The 15,664-nt window shown below is 40.3% G+C and overlaps 1 protein-coding gene across 1 annotated transcript in view; it reads right to left on the bottom strand.

Annotated features, from left to right (window-relative positions):
* Positions 1–15,300, bottom strand: part of LOC105490665 (carboxypeptidase B2) — a 56,568-nt gene extending 41,268 nt beyond the window's left edge. The window contains exon 1 of the mRNA XM_011756511.2: positions 15,182–15,300. Coding sequence (XP_011754813.2) covers positions 15,182–15,255 — 74 coding nt within the window. The 5' untranslated portion in view covers positions 15,256–15,300. The remainder of the gene's footprint in view (positions 1–15,181) is intronic.
* Between the last annotated feature and the right edge of the window lie 364 nt (positions 15,301–15,664).

The following is a 15,664-nucleotide window of genomic DNA, read 5'->3' as shown; positions in this document are numbered from 1 at the left end:
AACACAAGAATTAGCTGGTGCTTTGTCCTGAACTTTCCAGCCTCCAGAACTGTGAGCAATAAATTTCTGTTGTTTATAAGCTACACCATTTAAGGCAGTTTTTGTTATAACTGCCCAAATGGACAGAAATAACCCTTTATTGTGTTAAGTAAAGCTATTTCAGGTTTTATTAGTGATTGTAGCATAATCAAGGATTACCCTTGATTATGCAAGGGTTACCCTTGCTAATATAATGTGCTCTATTTCTTAGTTCTCTATTATGTTCTCTATTATGTTGATATATTTGTCTACCCATGAGCCAATATCACTCGTCTTAGTGATAGTAGCTTCATATTACATCATAATACCTTAGAGAACAAACTCTTGCTTCCCCTCTGCCCTGCCCAATTCTTTTTTCACAAGCCTCTTGCCTTGATCCTTTGCTTTTTCACATAATTTTAAAAAATCAGCTGGTTATGTTTCATGAAAAAAATGGTATTTTCATTAGAATTATATTGGATCAATAGATTAATAATTCGGAGAGAACAGATATACTTATGATACTGAGTGTCATTTATCAGTAAATATAGGGAATTTGTTTATTTGTCTATTCTTTTTTTTTTTTTTTTTTTTTTTTTTTGAGATGGAGTCTTGCTCTGTCACCCAGGCTGTAGTGCAATGGTGCAATCTTGGCTCACTGCAACCTCTGCCTCACAGGTTCAAGCGATTCTCCTGACTCAGCCTCCTGAGTAGCTGTGATTACAGGTGCACACCACCATGCCCGGCTGATTTTTGTATTTTTTAGTTGAGATGAGGTTTCACCATGTTGGTCAGGCCAATCTCAAACTCCTGACCTTGTGATCCACCCACCTCTGCCTCCCAAAGTGCTGGGATTATAGGCGTGAGTCACTGCACCCGGCCTGTCTGTCTATTCTTTAATGCCTTTCCAAAAGTTTTATAATTTTATCCATATAATTTTTTTTTTTTTTTTAAACAGAGTCTTGCTCTGTCGCCCAGGCTGGAGTGCAGTGGTGCATTCTCGGCTCACTGCAACCTCCACCTCCCTGGTTTAAGCAATTCTCCTGACTCAGCCTCCTGAGTAGCTGGGATTACAGGTGCATGCCACCAAGCCCAGCTAATTTTTTGTATTTTTAGTAGAGATGGGGTTTCACCATATAGGTCAGGCTGGTCTTAATCTCCTGACCTTGTGATCCGCCCGCCTCGGTCTTCCAAAGTGCTGGGATTACAGTCGTGAGCCACCGTGCTCGGCCGCACATTTTTAAATTATGTTTTCTTCTAACAAATTTGCCTTTTCATTAGTAAATGATAACTTTTAATATGCCGCCTCTAAGCTCTTTTTTGCTGAGATATAGAAATAAAATTGATTTTTGGTGTTGATTTTCTATTCAGCTCCCTTGATAGTTTTGATAATTTTAGTGTAGATATTTGGGGCGATTTTTCTCTTTGCAATTAATCATTACATCTACGCATACTATTAGGTTGGTGCAAAAGTAAGTGCGCTGTTTGCCATTACTTTTAATGTATTTAATGTACTTCTAATACATTCTGCTTCTTTAATTTCAATGTTTATAGAGCCCTTTTTCCCCTTCCTTTTTGTCTTGCTGTGTTGCCTAGGACTTTAGTACAACATTGAATAGAAATGGAGATAAAATGCATGATTCATAATTTTTAAGAAAAACTTTATAATATTTTACCATTAGAATGCTTGTTTTAGATTTTTGGTAGATGCCTTTTATCAGTTTAAAAAAACTCCTCGCTCTTTGTTATGAGTTTTTATGATGAATAGGTGTGGATTTTAAATGCTTTCTGTAAGATGAGCATATGGGTGTTCTGGCTTAATCTCTTAATGTGGTGAATTGTATCAAGAGATTGTTTAAAAAGCAGACACGTGGTTTGTTTTCTCACCTTTGCTTTGTTGTATTTCTATTTTGCAACTCTTGCTAAGGTTGTGAGAATTCTTAGTGATTCTTACACAGCCAAGGCAATAGATTAATGTGACTCAACATGAATTTACTTTCTTTTCACATACCACTTAGGAAAGAATTTCTTAGTAAATGTCCTCATCTCTGCAGTTCTCCATCCAGTTTCATAGGTAAGTGATAAGGAGAGAAAGGAAGCAGTGAGGTGAGGGATTGTGGACTCTGTTAATGGCAATGGCATTCTTAGGTTTCCAGTATACCACTGAGTAACCTCAAAGAACTATTTTATTTAAATTAAAATTAAGCTATGTTGGTGGCATTTGCCAGCTGGGACCCCATTTTTTTTAACTGAACAAGATTTTTCTTTTATTTTCAAACAGATATTGCCCTTGAAATATGATGATATATTTTAAATTAGAAAAAAAATGCTTTCCTCTTGCTTTATTTAAAGCTAATCTTAGACTTTGCTTCCAGTTATACCCTCCTTTATGAAATAACTAAAAACCTGGATAAAATGCATGGAACAACGGCACTCAAGACATTACACCACAGCAACATGACGACTAAATGCAACACGTGTTCTGGATTGGATCTCGGAACAGAAAAAGGGCATTAGTGGGAAAACTGGCGAAATCCAAAAAAGTCTGGAGTTTAGTTAATAGTAATATAACAATGTTGATTTCTCAGTTTTTACAAATATATCATGATAATATAAGATGTTAACATTAGGGTATACTGGGTGAGGGGTTTACAGTTGTATTACAATCGGCAACTTTTCTATAAATCCAAAAATATTCCAAATAAATCATCTTATTTAAGAAAACCATGTACCAAGAGCTCTGGAAGCACAAAAGAGGTTATGATAACTTCTGTTTGTCTTTATTAGCAAAGGCTTCATAGAAGGGATGTCTGGGTGCATAAGAATGTCTAAGAGTGGGTAAAGGCACAATAGCAAGAGATAAAGGGCATTGTTGGGAAAATGGCTCTTGTTCATTGTTGCCAAGTATAGGATACAGGTGTTTAAAGCAAGAGAAGAAGGGTAGCTAAACAGAAATGAGTGTGGGAAGTTATGTTCGTCCTCCCCTAGAGAAGGTCTTGGATGCATTTTGAGAAATTTGGACTTTATTTTGTAGGCAATTAGAAGTTAGAAGGGTAACATTTGAGCTGTGATTTATAAGAATAACTTTATTTGTTTTTTTGTTGTTGTTTGTTTGTTTGTTTGTTTTTGAGATGGAGTCTCGCTCCGTCACCCAGGCTGGAGTGCAATGGCGCGATCTCGGCTCACTGCAACCTCCACCTCCTGGGTTCAAGCGATTCTCCTGCCTCAGCCTCCCGAGTAGCTGGGATTACAGGCATGCATCACCATGCCCGGCTAATTTTTGTATTTTTAGTTGAGATGGGGTTTCACCATGTTGGCCCGGCTGGTCTTGAACTCCTGATCTCAGGTGATCCATCCACCTCAGCCTCCCAAAGTGCTGGGATTACAAGCATGAGCCACCACACCCACCAAGGATAACTTTAACAAGGGTGGAGGGTGGCTTTATTTTGGAAATCCTTAGTAAAATATTCTGAATTCTGGAAATAAGCCTATGGAGACTTGATCATCAGAAGAGGGGAAAAATAGCTAGACTGAGAAATTTTATATCAATCTCTGGTACAAGTTTAGCATAAACTATTAAACCAGTGATTAAAGACATATGTTCAAGGATATGTATTACGGCATTATTCATAGTAACAAAACCTAAAAACCATGTGAATGCTTAGCAGTAACAGAACTGTCGAATGTTGGTAGTGTCTCCGCATTCTAGAATGCTTTTCAGTCATTATAAAATATGAGTTTGATTTATAAAAGTTAACTTGGGGGCTTTAAATGACATATTAAGGGAGAGAAGCAAGATGTGGAAAACTTTATGAAATATGATCCTATTTTTGGAAAAAATAAGTTAAAAGGTAAAGAAAAATTGTATGTGTTAAAAGCAAGAGAAAATTATACACAAATAAACAACACATTGTTAGCTTTGATTTGGAGGGTGAGAAATGGCAATTGAAAGCTTCAGTAAGTGACAGGGGAAGAACAAATGAGATTCTTTTTAAAAGAAAGGTTCCTATAGTACCAATAGGAGATACGACATTCAACGAATGTACAATTATACATGGGGATGTATAACTGCATAGAGAAATGCATGAAAGGATGATCACAAAAATGTTCATATTTTCCCAGGATGGTGAAATTTCAGTGTTTTTCTCCCTGATTTTATGATTTTCTGTATTATTTACTTTTTAAACCCAAAAGAACTCTTATTCTTATATTTATTCAAGAAAATTAAATTTAAAGAAAAATCTCCTTTGACTGTGAAAAAGCCACTAACAAGCTTCTCAGCGATGCTGGTAACCCTCTCATCTCACCAGCACATTCCTTATTGTTTTCATAAACAGAATGTTCTCTGGGCCCTTAGAGGAGCATAGTCACCCAGTGGGTTTTCTAGCCTTACATAGCATTTTTATTCTAGTGTGCTCCATCTCTTTTTTCACCATCTGCCACATTCGCTCTGACATTTCTAGTTCAGGTGGTGAGGGCCATGCTTTCTCCAAGCTTCCAAAAACCATCCTAGCAGCATGTTTGTGCCACCTCTTAAGGAACTAACTAGAATGTTAAATTCTGCAGCATGGGTGAGTGCACCTCCTTTGGGGTATAGTCCCTTTCCTTTGCTAACATGCCCAGCACTTCCACAGCCAGTGTAAGTTGTGACTACCCTAAGTTACTGGCTTGGAGGCCAGGAGGGGAGCTGGGAATAGATCCTAAGGGCTAACTATAGGACATGCCATTACAGAACTGAGCTCTTTGATAGCAATGGGGATGTTAAGATCCCTATATAGAGAAGCCAGGCAGGAGGGCTTAACCACCAGTAACAAGTTGGGCACAGTTATTACAATGAGCAGTAAGGTCAGAGTGGCAGCCAGAGGACCATGACCCTCAGAAAATTGTCGAGTTGGTTAGGAGAACACAGAGTTCTTAGGCGCAAGATAGAGAAGCAGCCAACAAAAGGATTGCTCAGTCTTTACAATAAAAATAAATCAAAGCTGGATAATGAGAGAGGCTGAGGACAGCTATCCTAATCAAAAGTCATAATCCATTGCCTTTTTCCAGATCTGAGCTGTTCTTAGACCCAGAATTTCTTGCCTGAAGGAGGAGTCAGGTCCCCACAAGGAAAGACCCTGCAACTGTATTAAAAAAGAATCTAAAAAGATTGTGACTCCTTTAGTCCTTTCCCAAAGAGACCTATGGAAATTTCCTCAGGTAAGTCTGCACACTGGGGAAAGGGTAATACTCAAATATTTTCAGGTCAGTTGGATGCAGGGTCAATGTCCAAGCTGATTTTGAAACCTGGGTATCTGGAGTCCTAGCCTAAGTCTAGCTTATAGGGGGTGCACCATGTCAATGGATTCCCCCATGATTATTTCCCTGGTCACCAAATGTATAATTGACACGAACATACTAGATAGTTGGCAGAACCTCCACATTGTTTCCTTGACTGTGAGACAAGAGCTATCATAGTGGGAAAAGCCAAAAGGAAACCTCTGAAATTGCCCAACCTCCCAGTCAGATATCAAAATTAAAAAAAAAAAATTCATCTTTGGGGGGAAATGACAAATATCAGTACCACCCTTAAAGACCTAAAAGACGCAGGGATGGTAGATCCCATCAAATCCACATTTAATTTGCCATCTGGATCCCGGAAAACGACAGCAAACAATCAAACTCAACCAAGCAGGATTCTCAATTGCAGCCATAGTGCTTGATGTGGCATCTTTGCCGGGGTAGAGTCTCAGGCATATGGTATTCAGCTATTGCGCTGGATATGCCAGTCAGAAAAAGCACCAGAACAGTTCACATCCACTTGGGACAGACACCAGTGTATATTTACAGTCTTGCCTCAGCTTTAATTAACTTTCTTACTCTCCAGCTGCAAGATGTGTACTTGATATAAGCCCCCAACCACTGTGCTCTGAAATCTGTCCCCGTGTTAGTGCTAATACCACATTTTCCACTGGCTGCTTGCAGCTAATAACTGAGTATGGTGGGGATACTAAGGGAGGCTCTTTCTGCAAAACTGGAAACTCTTCTGATGAGTTACTTTGGCTATAGGACCTTTTTTTTTTTTTTTTTTTTTTTTTTTTGAGACAGAGTTGTGCTCTTGTCACCCAGGCTGGAGTACAACGGAGCAATCCCGGCTCACTACAACGTCCGCCTCGTGGGTTCAAGCGATTCTCCTGCCTCAGCCTCTTGAGTAACTGGGATTACAGGCACGCACCATCATGCCCGGCTAATTTTCGTATTTTTAGTAAAAATAGGGATTCAGCATATTGGTCAGGCTGGTCTCGAACTCCTGACCCCAGGTAATCCACCCACCTCAGCCTCTCAAAGTGCTGGGATTACAGGCGTGAGCCACTGTGCCTGGCCAGAGCTCTTTGTTGGTTTTGCCAAAACTTTCTTAGAACTGCACTACGACCTGAAATATTCCCTACCCACTTCCTTCCTTTCCTCTCTCCTCCACAGGGGTTAAGCTTGCATTGCAGTCTCATGGCTCTCCCAGCCTCCTCCAGCCCTCTCCCCATTTCTTGCACCTAAGCATTTTCCCCAACACACCTCTTGCACAGCTAATACCATCTTGGTGTCTGCTTCTCAGAGGATCATAACTGACACAAGTAGGAAGAGGAAGTCTGATACAGTCAAGTTGATAGTGCATGGGTGCAAGTAAAAAATGAAGTGGACTGGGCACGGTGGCTCACGCTTGTAATCCCAGCACTTTGGAAGGCTGAGGTGAGTGGATCACCTGAGGTCAGGAGTTCAAGACCAGCCTGGTGAACATGGTGAAATCCCATCTCTACTAAAAATACAAAAAATTAGCTGGGCGTGGTGGCGGGCACCTGTAATGCCAGCTACTTGGGAGGCTGAGGCAGGAGAATTGCTTGAACCCAGGAGGCAGAGGTTTCAGTGAGCTGATACTGCGCCACTGCACTCTAGCATGGGCGACAGAGGGAGACTCCATCTCAAAAAAGAAAAAAAAAAATGTAAGGGGTTCTGCATTATGGACTCACTCGGGTGACGGAAAGATAGCAGAGAGGGCAATCGTCCCAAATAGGCAGAGCTTCAGTGTTACATCTCATCATACACCTTGTGTGGAAAAGGTGTTTCCAGTGTTAGAATATGCAGGAATTCATGGATAGTAGCAAGTGACATGACTGGAAAACCCCTCAAGAACCTGGAAGAAGAAATATTGACAGATTGGAGAAAGGGGGATGTGAATGGAACTATGGGAGTAGGCAGAAAGTGTGAAGGTCTTTGTATCACTTATTAATGCCTAACCAGGAGCACCCACAACAGAATAGACATTAAACAACTGCATAAACAAAATGACTCAGCCAGTTGATGTCAGTCAGCCTGTGTCAACAGCCACCCCAATGCTGGCACAAAGGGCACTTGCACAGAATAGCCTGATGGCAGAGATGATATGTGCATGGCTCCAGCAGCACGGACTCCTCTCATTAAGGCTGATCTAGCTACTGTTGCTGCCCCATGTCTAACTTGCCAGCAACAGAGACCAAAGTTGAGCCCCAGAATCAGCACCATTCCTCAAAGAGACCAGCTAGTCACTTGGTGGTAAGTTGACTACATCTGTCCTCTTCCACTCTGGGTATGGGTTTGTCTCTTCTGCCCGCAGGGCCTCAGGCAAGCATCACCATACAAGGGCTTGCAGAGAGTTTGACCCACTGATACAAGAGCTCACATAACATCCTATCAGATCACGGGCTGCACTTTACAACAAGGAAATTACAGAAATGGGTCCATTACCATGGAATCCACTTAGCCTCTCACCTACCACAATACCAACTTGCTGCTAGCCTGATACTGCAATACAAATGGTTTGTTGAAGGATCAATTGAGGTGCTAACTTGGAAGGCAACATCCTCCAGTACACACTTTAAATGAATACTCATATGGTGCTGTGTCCCTACTAGTTAGTATACATGATTCCAGGAACCAAGTTGGAGTGTTTCCATTTACCATCACTCCAGGTAACCCACTTGGAGAATTAGTACTTTAAATCTACAAATATGGACTCTGTACTTTTAAAAGTTCTGGCTTCCAGAAAGCATAGGAAGAGTTCCTTTAAACTGAAAGCTGTTGTTCCTGTCGAGTCATTTCAGTTTCCTCATGTTGATCGATTATCAGGAAGGAGAGGAGTTACCGGGGTTTTCTAGCCATGCAGGAAGGGTATTTGACTCCAGTAGTCAGAAGGACATTGAAGGCTGCACTTACATACTGAATGTGGCATCCAGCTTAGGCATTCTGTAATATTTCCTCGTCCAAATTTGATGTATACAGACAATTGCAGCAGCCATGGCCCAAGAGGGCCCAGTGACTATGACTCAGATCCTGAAGGCTGAGGCTCTGGGTTGTCTCACCAGGTAAACCACCTAGAGTAGAAGAGGTGCTAGCAAAGGGTGAGGGGGAAACAGACTGGGCAGGGGAGAAGAGGAATGACAAGTATTGGTTACAGCCTCAAGACTAGCTATAACTGTGAAGGTTGTAGTTTATTTCACTAACTTTCCCCTTGTATGTTTTCTTTAGGAAGAGAGACCAAGCAGAATCCCAGAAGAGCTGATCTCAAAGCTTATTTTATGAAGAAAATTGACCTGAGTGACACAAAGGGTTGGATTGTAGTAGATGTCATGTTTTGCTGCCTAGATCTCCATCCAGGGATGCACCTTCATTTCCTCAGCTTCTTCATTTCCTCAGCTTCTTCATTTCCTCAGCTTCTTTATGTCCTCAGCTTCTGGGAGGGTTGGCAGCTGCCATTCTCACCTGAGTACTTTTCTAGGACTTGCCCTTGTCTGAAGAGAGCTGTGTTGCCCAACATGATGCCTCCTCCAAGGTACAATCCACACCCAGTGATTAATAAACAGGGGTTACAAAGGCATGCCTGCTTGCCCCAGTTTGGGACAACTTTACCAGGCCAACCCAGCCTCAAGGCTCTCTGCAGGAACAGGTGAGGCCATAGTTGTGACTACATCACAGTTCAATTTCTCCTCTGCCCAAGCCTCCTTCCTTCATTCCTCCACAGATGTTGATCCTGAGACTCCTTTCCAGTAAACTTCCTCCATGCAATCTTCATCGCAGAGTCTATTTCCTGGGGAAACTAACCTGCAACTGATACAAATGCCTGTTCTGTGAGATAAAACACTAAAAGTGCAATGCGAGTGGTATAAATATTCTGCTACAGGAATACAAAGTCAAATATCTTTTTTGGCTTAGGTAGTCAGAGAATGGAGATATTCTGAGTTGGACTTCTGAGATAGTGGGATTTGATAGGTGAAGTGGAGATGAGATGGCATAAGACTAACATAGGCAGAATTTTGCTAAATGAATTGGAGATGAAACATCGTAAGTGCAGGTGCACAAGTAGAAAAGTAAAATCAGAGCTCAAGGAAGGGGAAGTGATCCAGCTGGGGGGAAACATGGGGCCTATATCGAGATATACCAGGAAATAAAGCCAGGACAAATGGCAGGGTAGGACCTGATTGTTGAGGGTCTTAAATGCTGGGGTCAAGATTATGGCCTTTACTTACAAGTTGGTTGGGCATGATTCTGGGAGTTTTAACAAAAGATGTGGCAAACTCAAAGCTTCCTTTTCATGGAAAGTATGGAGAAGTGGAGGTTCATAGGATTAAATCACTGTAATTTCAGTGTGAACTTCCTAACAATTTGAGCTAACCATGAGATAGGACAACTTATCAAGCAATGAGCTCTCCATTATCTAAACAGAAGCTAAATTTCAAGTCCATGTAGAGGAAGTCTTGTGTTGACTAGAATATAAGATGTTTGGAGGGACTTTTCTTCTTTTTTACTGATATTTACTAACTTGGATATTTTGCTAAGTGCTTTACAGGTATTCTTATTTAATCCTCACAAGGCAGTATGGTAGATAATCTATTATATTGAAAATAATGGGCCCGGCATGGTGGCTCACGTCTGTAATCCCAGCACTTTAGGAGGCCGAGGCGGGTGGATCAGCTGAGGTCGGGAGTTCAAGACTAGCCTGACCAACATGGTGAAACCCTGTGTTTACTAAAAATACAAAAATAAGCTTGGTGTAGTAACTCACACCTGTAGTCCCAGCTATTTGGGAGGCTAAAGCATGAGAATCACTTGAACCCCAGAGGTGGAAGTTACAGTGAGCCAAAATCACACCATTGGACTCCAGCCTGGGCAACAGAGTATGACTAGGTCAAGAAAGAAAGAAAGAAAGACAGAGAGAGAGAAAGAGAGAAAGAGAGAAAGAGAGAGAGAGAGAGGGAGAGAGAGAGGAAGGAAGGAAGGAAGAAAGGAAGGAAGGAAAACATGCTGAGTAGACAGTATTAAACTAAAAAAAAAAAAAAAAATCCTAATGTATTAAAGAAGGAGAAAAGTCCAAAAAGTAGTCAACAAGCAGAGAAAGAAAGAAAATATAAAGGTAAAAATGTATATTATCCAAATGAGGCCTCTTTCTTAAGAAGAAAAAATTAAGGAAATTCAAAAAATAAGTTAGGAAATAGTGAGTAAAATTATGAAGTTAAAAATTCACCAAAAATGTATTGATATGTCCAAGTTCAGCTTGTAGTGAACAGACTCTTCTTATGCGGAATTTGAGCAAAGTGCTAACACAACAGAGTTAGGTAATGGGATGAGGGTCAGATCACTCTATTTTTGGAAACTGGTTTCATGACTGCTTCCCCTTACTTAGTCATAGACAGGCTATATAAAAAGCTGTTAGAGTGGAAAGAGGGAGAGGATTTGTGAATTTTTTTTTTCTAGCAAGTTGTTATGGTTCTGTAATAAACCACCCTCCCAAAGGGATGAAGTTTCGGGGTGTACTCCCTTCACCTCAGCCTAGTAGGGGGACTTCCAGGAGAGAATGAGAGAGTTTAATGTTTCCTCAATTTACAGACGCAAAGACTGGTGCCTGACTTCTCCTGATAAAGCTAAACCTGCATGTGGCTGGTCTCTAGTTGGCTAGATAGTAGTTGTTAAAATGGAAAGAAACACTTAATGTTAGATGCCGTCCAATAGGACCACCTACAGGGATGGAAGGTTCTCAGCGGCAAGAGCCCAGAGGTAGAAATAAGACTCGTAGGGGTGAAGGATGGAGTCACAAGTAAACACCTGGACAAGGAAGCATCTGTCCTGGTCCAGAGGCTTCCCCAATAAAGATGTCTCACACAACTCTAAGAAGTTAGAACTTGAGAAAAAGACTAACGAGAAAAAGAGTAAGGTGTGTGTGTGTGTGTGGAAGAGGTGAGGCAGTTGTTTTCCTGTAAATAATGTTAAATTAAACTAAATTTGGTCTGAGGATGCCTCGTAACTTGAGTGTCTACATAACAAACTGCAACCTAACTTAGGAGTATTTTTTTTTTTTTTTTTTTTTGTACTAACGAGGTGAGCCTCAGCCAATCACAGCAGCCAAGCTACAGCCAATCCCATGTGGCCAACTGATCAGCCCTTGCCCAGTAAGACAACTGCTCACCTGTAACTACTCAAGCTGCTTCTGGACCTCATTTCCATTTGCTGTTTGTAAACGCTGCCTGCCCACCTAGCTGAGCAGAACTCTCTGAACTTCTTGCGTTTTTGAGGGTTACTTGATTAGAAAATTGTTCTTTGTTCAATTAAACTTTGCTAAATATAATTCGTTTAAAGATTTTCTTTTAACAACAAAGATGGAACTGACATTCTAATTTCTAAATTGAGGCTATTTGTATTTTTAGCAGGACCCAAGGACTGTCGCTTAAGAGCAGGCTAAAAAGCCTTGGAATTTTCTAACTTTCCATGCAAGAGCAGTGATAGATAACCCCACTACGCAAAATGTCATGGGGCTAAGGGAGACAAAAATACAGCTGTGTTTCAATTGCGTCTCTGAATGATACAATTATAGCACTTACACAATAACCACTTGAGAAAAAAGAACAGCCTTACACCAAAAACAGAATGAGAAGTACAAGCACAATGAAGTAACAGGTCACTTTACACAAAAAGTAAAATGAGGCTCAAAGGGGATGAGCAAATTGCCCAAGGCTGCACTGGTGGTAAGTAGCAGATCTGGGGCTCGAGTCTAGATCCTGAGCTTTTAATACCTATGCAACACTTCCTCTGTTCCTTCCCTTCTGAGAATGCGATTATGTTCATTGGGGTGTATTCCCTACTGTGGTTTACAGGGGAGGGTTCACATTTTCATGTTCTGAAAGATTATTTTGAATTTAAAAAGCTGGCAAGATGTCTATGAACAATGGAACATAGCCCAAGGCTACAATTTGGTTATACACATTACAGTGTTCTAAGGCCACTGGTGGCCTGTTCTTTGAGATGAAAACAATACATTAGTAGGAGCTAAGTGAAAGAGAGTAAACTGGTCTCCAGGTACCCAGATAGTACGTGAAGTCAACAGAAGGAAAACTTGCTGTGGTCTATTAATAATTCAAAAGCCCTTTATCGTCAATCCTCTTCCACTCTCTAATTCTTTCTTCCTAGTTTCTCTTACTTCCTCTTTCCAAATAGCCTGGGCTGGCAGGCTGCATTTAGGTAATCACTGCACAATACAATTACTGACTCTGTTTACAAGATTCTTGCTGGTATTTTATTTTCACCCTTTATGGTGTTTGGTTTTTAAAAGCAAATGAATAGGGAGTCATGATTTTTTGGCTGCCTTTGTCTTTGGCATATGACATTTATGCCTTTAAAACCTGTTGTTGTTGTTCCAGGGCATTTCGCTGATGAAATTGATCAAAATGAACCTACAAATCAGCCACTAAGAGACTACATGAATAAAAACTGTTATTAGGAAAATGATCACGGAAAAAAAATTATAACAAAGAACAGGTTTAAGAAAAAGCCAGAGTTTTTTTTTTTTTTTTTTTTTTTTTTTTAGAAGGGTTTATATTCTCAACACCAGCAATAATTTGTCAAAGTCTGTTGCTCTGAGTGAAATTAGATTTCCTTTTTAGCTTCAGGAATAAGCCATTCCTGGAAAAGTGGAGCTCAGAAACATTTGCTACAAAAATTTATTTTTACTCACAGAAAGAATAATTTGCAGTGTTATTTCTAGTGAAGGGATGGGAACCAGGATTCAGATATTCATCTGTCTACAATACCGAGGTCCTCCTACCTCCCCTACCCTACAAAGGGACCCTCGCAGTATACAAAAGTATTAGATATTTTTAGTGTGATATTCTTTGGTTAAAATATAGTCACATTCTCGTTCCTTTCTTCAAGCATATGTATCAGTCAGATTTCAGAGTATAAGCTGAAGCAACAAATAGTAAGAAAACCCATGCATGAAGATATTTTCTCACTCGTTTTTTCACTATTTTATTTTTGGCTACTTCTTTTATTTGCATTATATTTAGTGTCACTAAGCTGCTATACACGTACTCATTTGAAGAGATGTGCTAAAGCTTTTGGTGTGTTTTGCTATTGATTATCCGATCTAAGAGTTTGGGTTACTCTATGATCAAGATGGCGGTCTGCAGTGAGTCCACCTGCCCGCCAACCTCTGCAACAGCCAGCTGAGGATACTTGCACTGGGCTGACGCTGAGGCCATAATTAGATCTGGTAGGGGGTGAGGACCATGAAACTGGATCTCCAATCCTGAACCTCTCTTCCAAGCTACATTCCAAACCAACTGTTGCCTCCAACTCTCTTTGACTAAATCTGACCTCCCTTCAAACTGGCTCTCTTCCTACTTTCCAGATTTTATAGAGGCACTGCTGTGCAGTGCACAGAGTTGAAATGAGGCTCAAGTGGGTTTGAATCCAAGCTCTACACTTACTGTTTGATCTTGGGCCAATGATTTATTCTTCCTGAGGCTCAGTGTCCTCCTTTGTAAAATGTCAGTAAAGATTCCTAGCATGTAGGATTTTGTGCATTTAAAGAGATAACATTTCTAAGTGACTAGCTGAGTGCCTGGCACAAACACGGGCACTAAATAAGCAGAGGTTTCCTCCCTTTCCCCTCACTGTCAATGGTACTGCCAGTGTGTACAATAGCCAAGTTGGACATGTTGATACCAATTTTTCTCTTCTCCCCCTTTCCCTTAATTGAAGCCAATCATCAAGTTATAGAATATTAGAACTAACAGGAACCTTAGAAATCCTGACCATATGATTCACCAATACAATACAGAGAAAGACATTTCTGATCAATGCAGCAATCTTGACCCCCATGTCGATTAAATAACAACCATTATTTTATGACAGAATTTGTTGCTTGACATTTGACAATCATATTGAACAAAAGAAGATCAATCAACTATAAACAGTTCAGGGATCATGTAAAAACACAGCTTCAGGCTCACAAGGTAAGATCTATTTTCCAAACTGCTGTCCTATGGTTATTTATTACTACAAACTTTTTTTTTGGTGGTAGAAAAAGTGTCCCTGGTACATTCCTTTGCCCTATGTCTCTTCTTTCTTTGTCATTTACTAACATGAGGAGAGGGATCTGTCTCAAAGATAATTGAAGGAGAAAGCGATCATAGAACCAAAACAAAGGGGAAAAATAAGATAATTCCAAAGGAAACAATATCAATGTTTTAAAGACTAAAAACTGACTACTTAATAAATTACCTTACATGTACCCTGGAACTATTCGCTCTATGCATTGCATGAGCTCATTTGTGTTCTTCTAGATAGTTTATCCTGAGGGAGTCTACTAAGCAAAATAAGAATTAGATAATAGTTCTTTATCACACAACTCTTCTTCCTTTCATAGTCCATGCTAAATAATCATGCATGATCCAAACTTCCTATTTAACACTTCACCCTCTTCTTCCTCCTGTGTTCCATGTACAAGGAGAAAATAAATGATCCATAGTTAATTTTTTTTAATGTGAAGACAGGAAGAATATGAATCATACATCAAGTTAGAATATAAATAATTATGTTTATAAAAGATTTAATTTCTTGAATCTTCATAGTCACTGGATATGCATATCATCCAACGTTCTCCCAATAATAAAACCAGAGCCAGGAAAGAAAAAAGACCCTCTCTTTCGTGATAGCCCATTATGCTAAAGTCTACTTATTTGTCAGGGCAACTTGGAAAGTTCTCAAAGACCTGGCCTTCAAAGTTTACCATTTTGCCCACCAGCTCAGTGCACTGACTTAACACGACCTGTGGCAAACCAGTGAGGAGAGTGGCCCACCGCAGTCTAGGATTCTACTGGGTTACCTCTGAAACGCGAAGACATGCTGCCCACAGAAGAGAACAATGGGTACAAGGACTGCAAGACTGCAAAGCTTCATCCCAACAGCAATTTTCTGGACAACAAATTTCTCTGAAGAGAAAGACCCAGATCATTGATCGCATAACAGCCTTCTTTACACACTGGTTAAAATATAATGGCATGTTCCCTCTTGTTCCTGTGGGTCAATCAACTTAGCTTCCATTTCCACTCCCAAAAAGAGAAATACTTTTGGCTTAGTTAGACTGTTGCTTGATAATTAAACACTCAAAAAGAGTATGATGAGAGTTGCTCTTAATTTAGACTATCTAGAATATGTGTAACTCCTTGGGGAAGATAGGGCCAAGAATAGAAGGATAGTAAGACTGTAGGATCTTGTCTGGTTTGTTGCAGAACAATAGCGATAGAATATTTACTAATGGATACATAGCCCATGTTGAGGGAGGTCTACTGTGAAGTAGTATAAATGT

Source organism: Macaca nemestrina, chromosome 16 (assembly GCF_043159975.1).
Source record: "Macaca nemestrina isolate mMacNem1 chromosome 16, mMacNem.hap1, whole genome shotgun sequence".
Classification (NCBI taxonomy): domain Eukaryota; kingdom Metazoa; phylum Chordata; class Mammalia; order Primates; family Cercopithecidae; genus Macaca; species Macaca nemestrina.
This window is presented reverse-complemented; position numbering and strand designations above follow the sequence as displayed.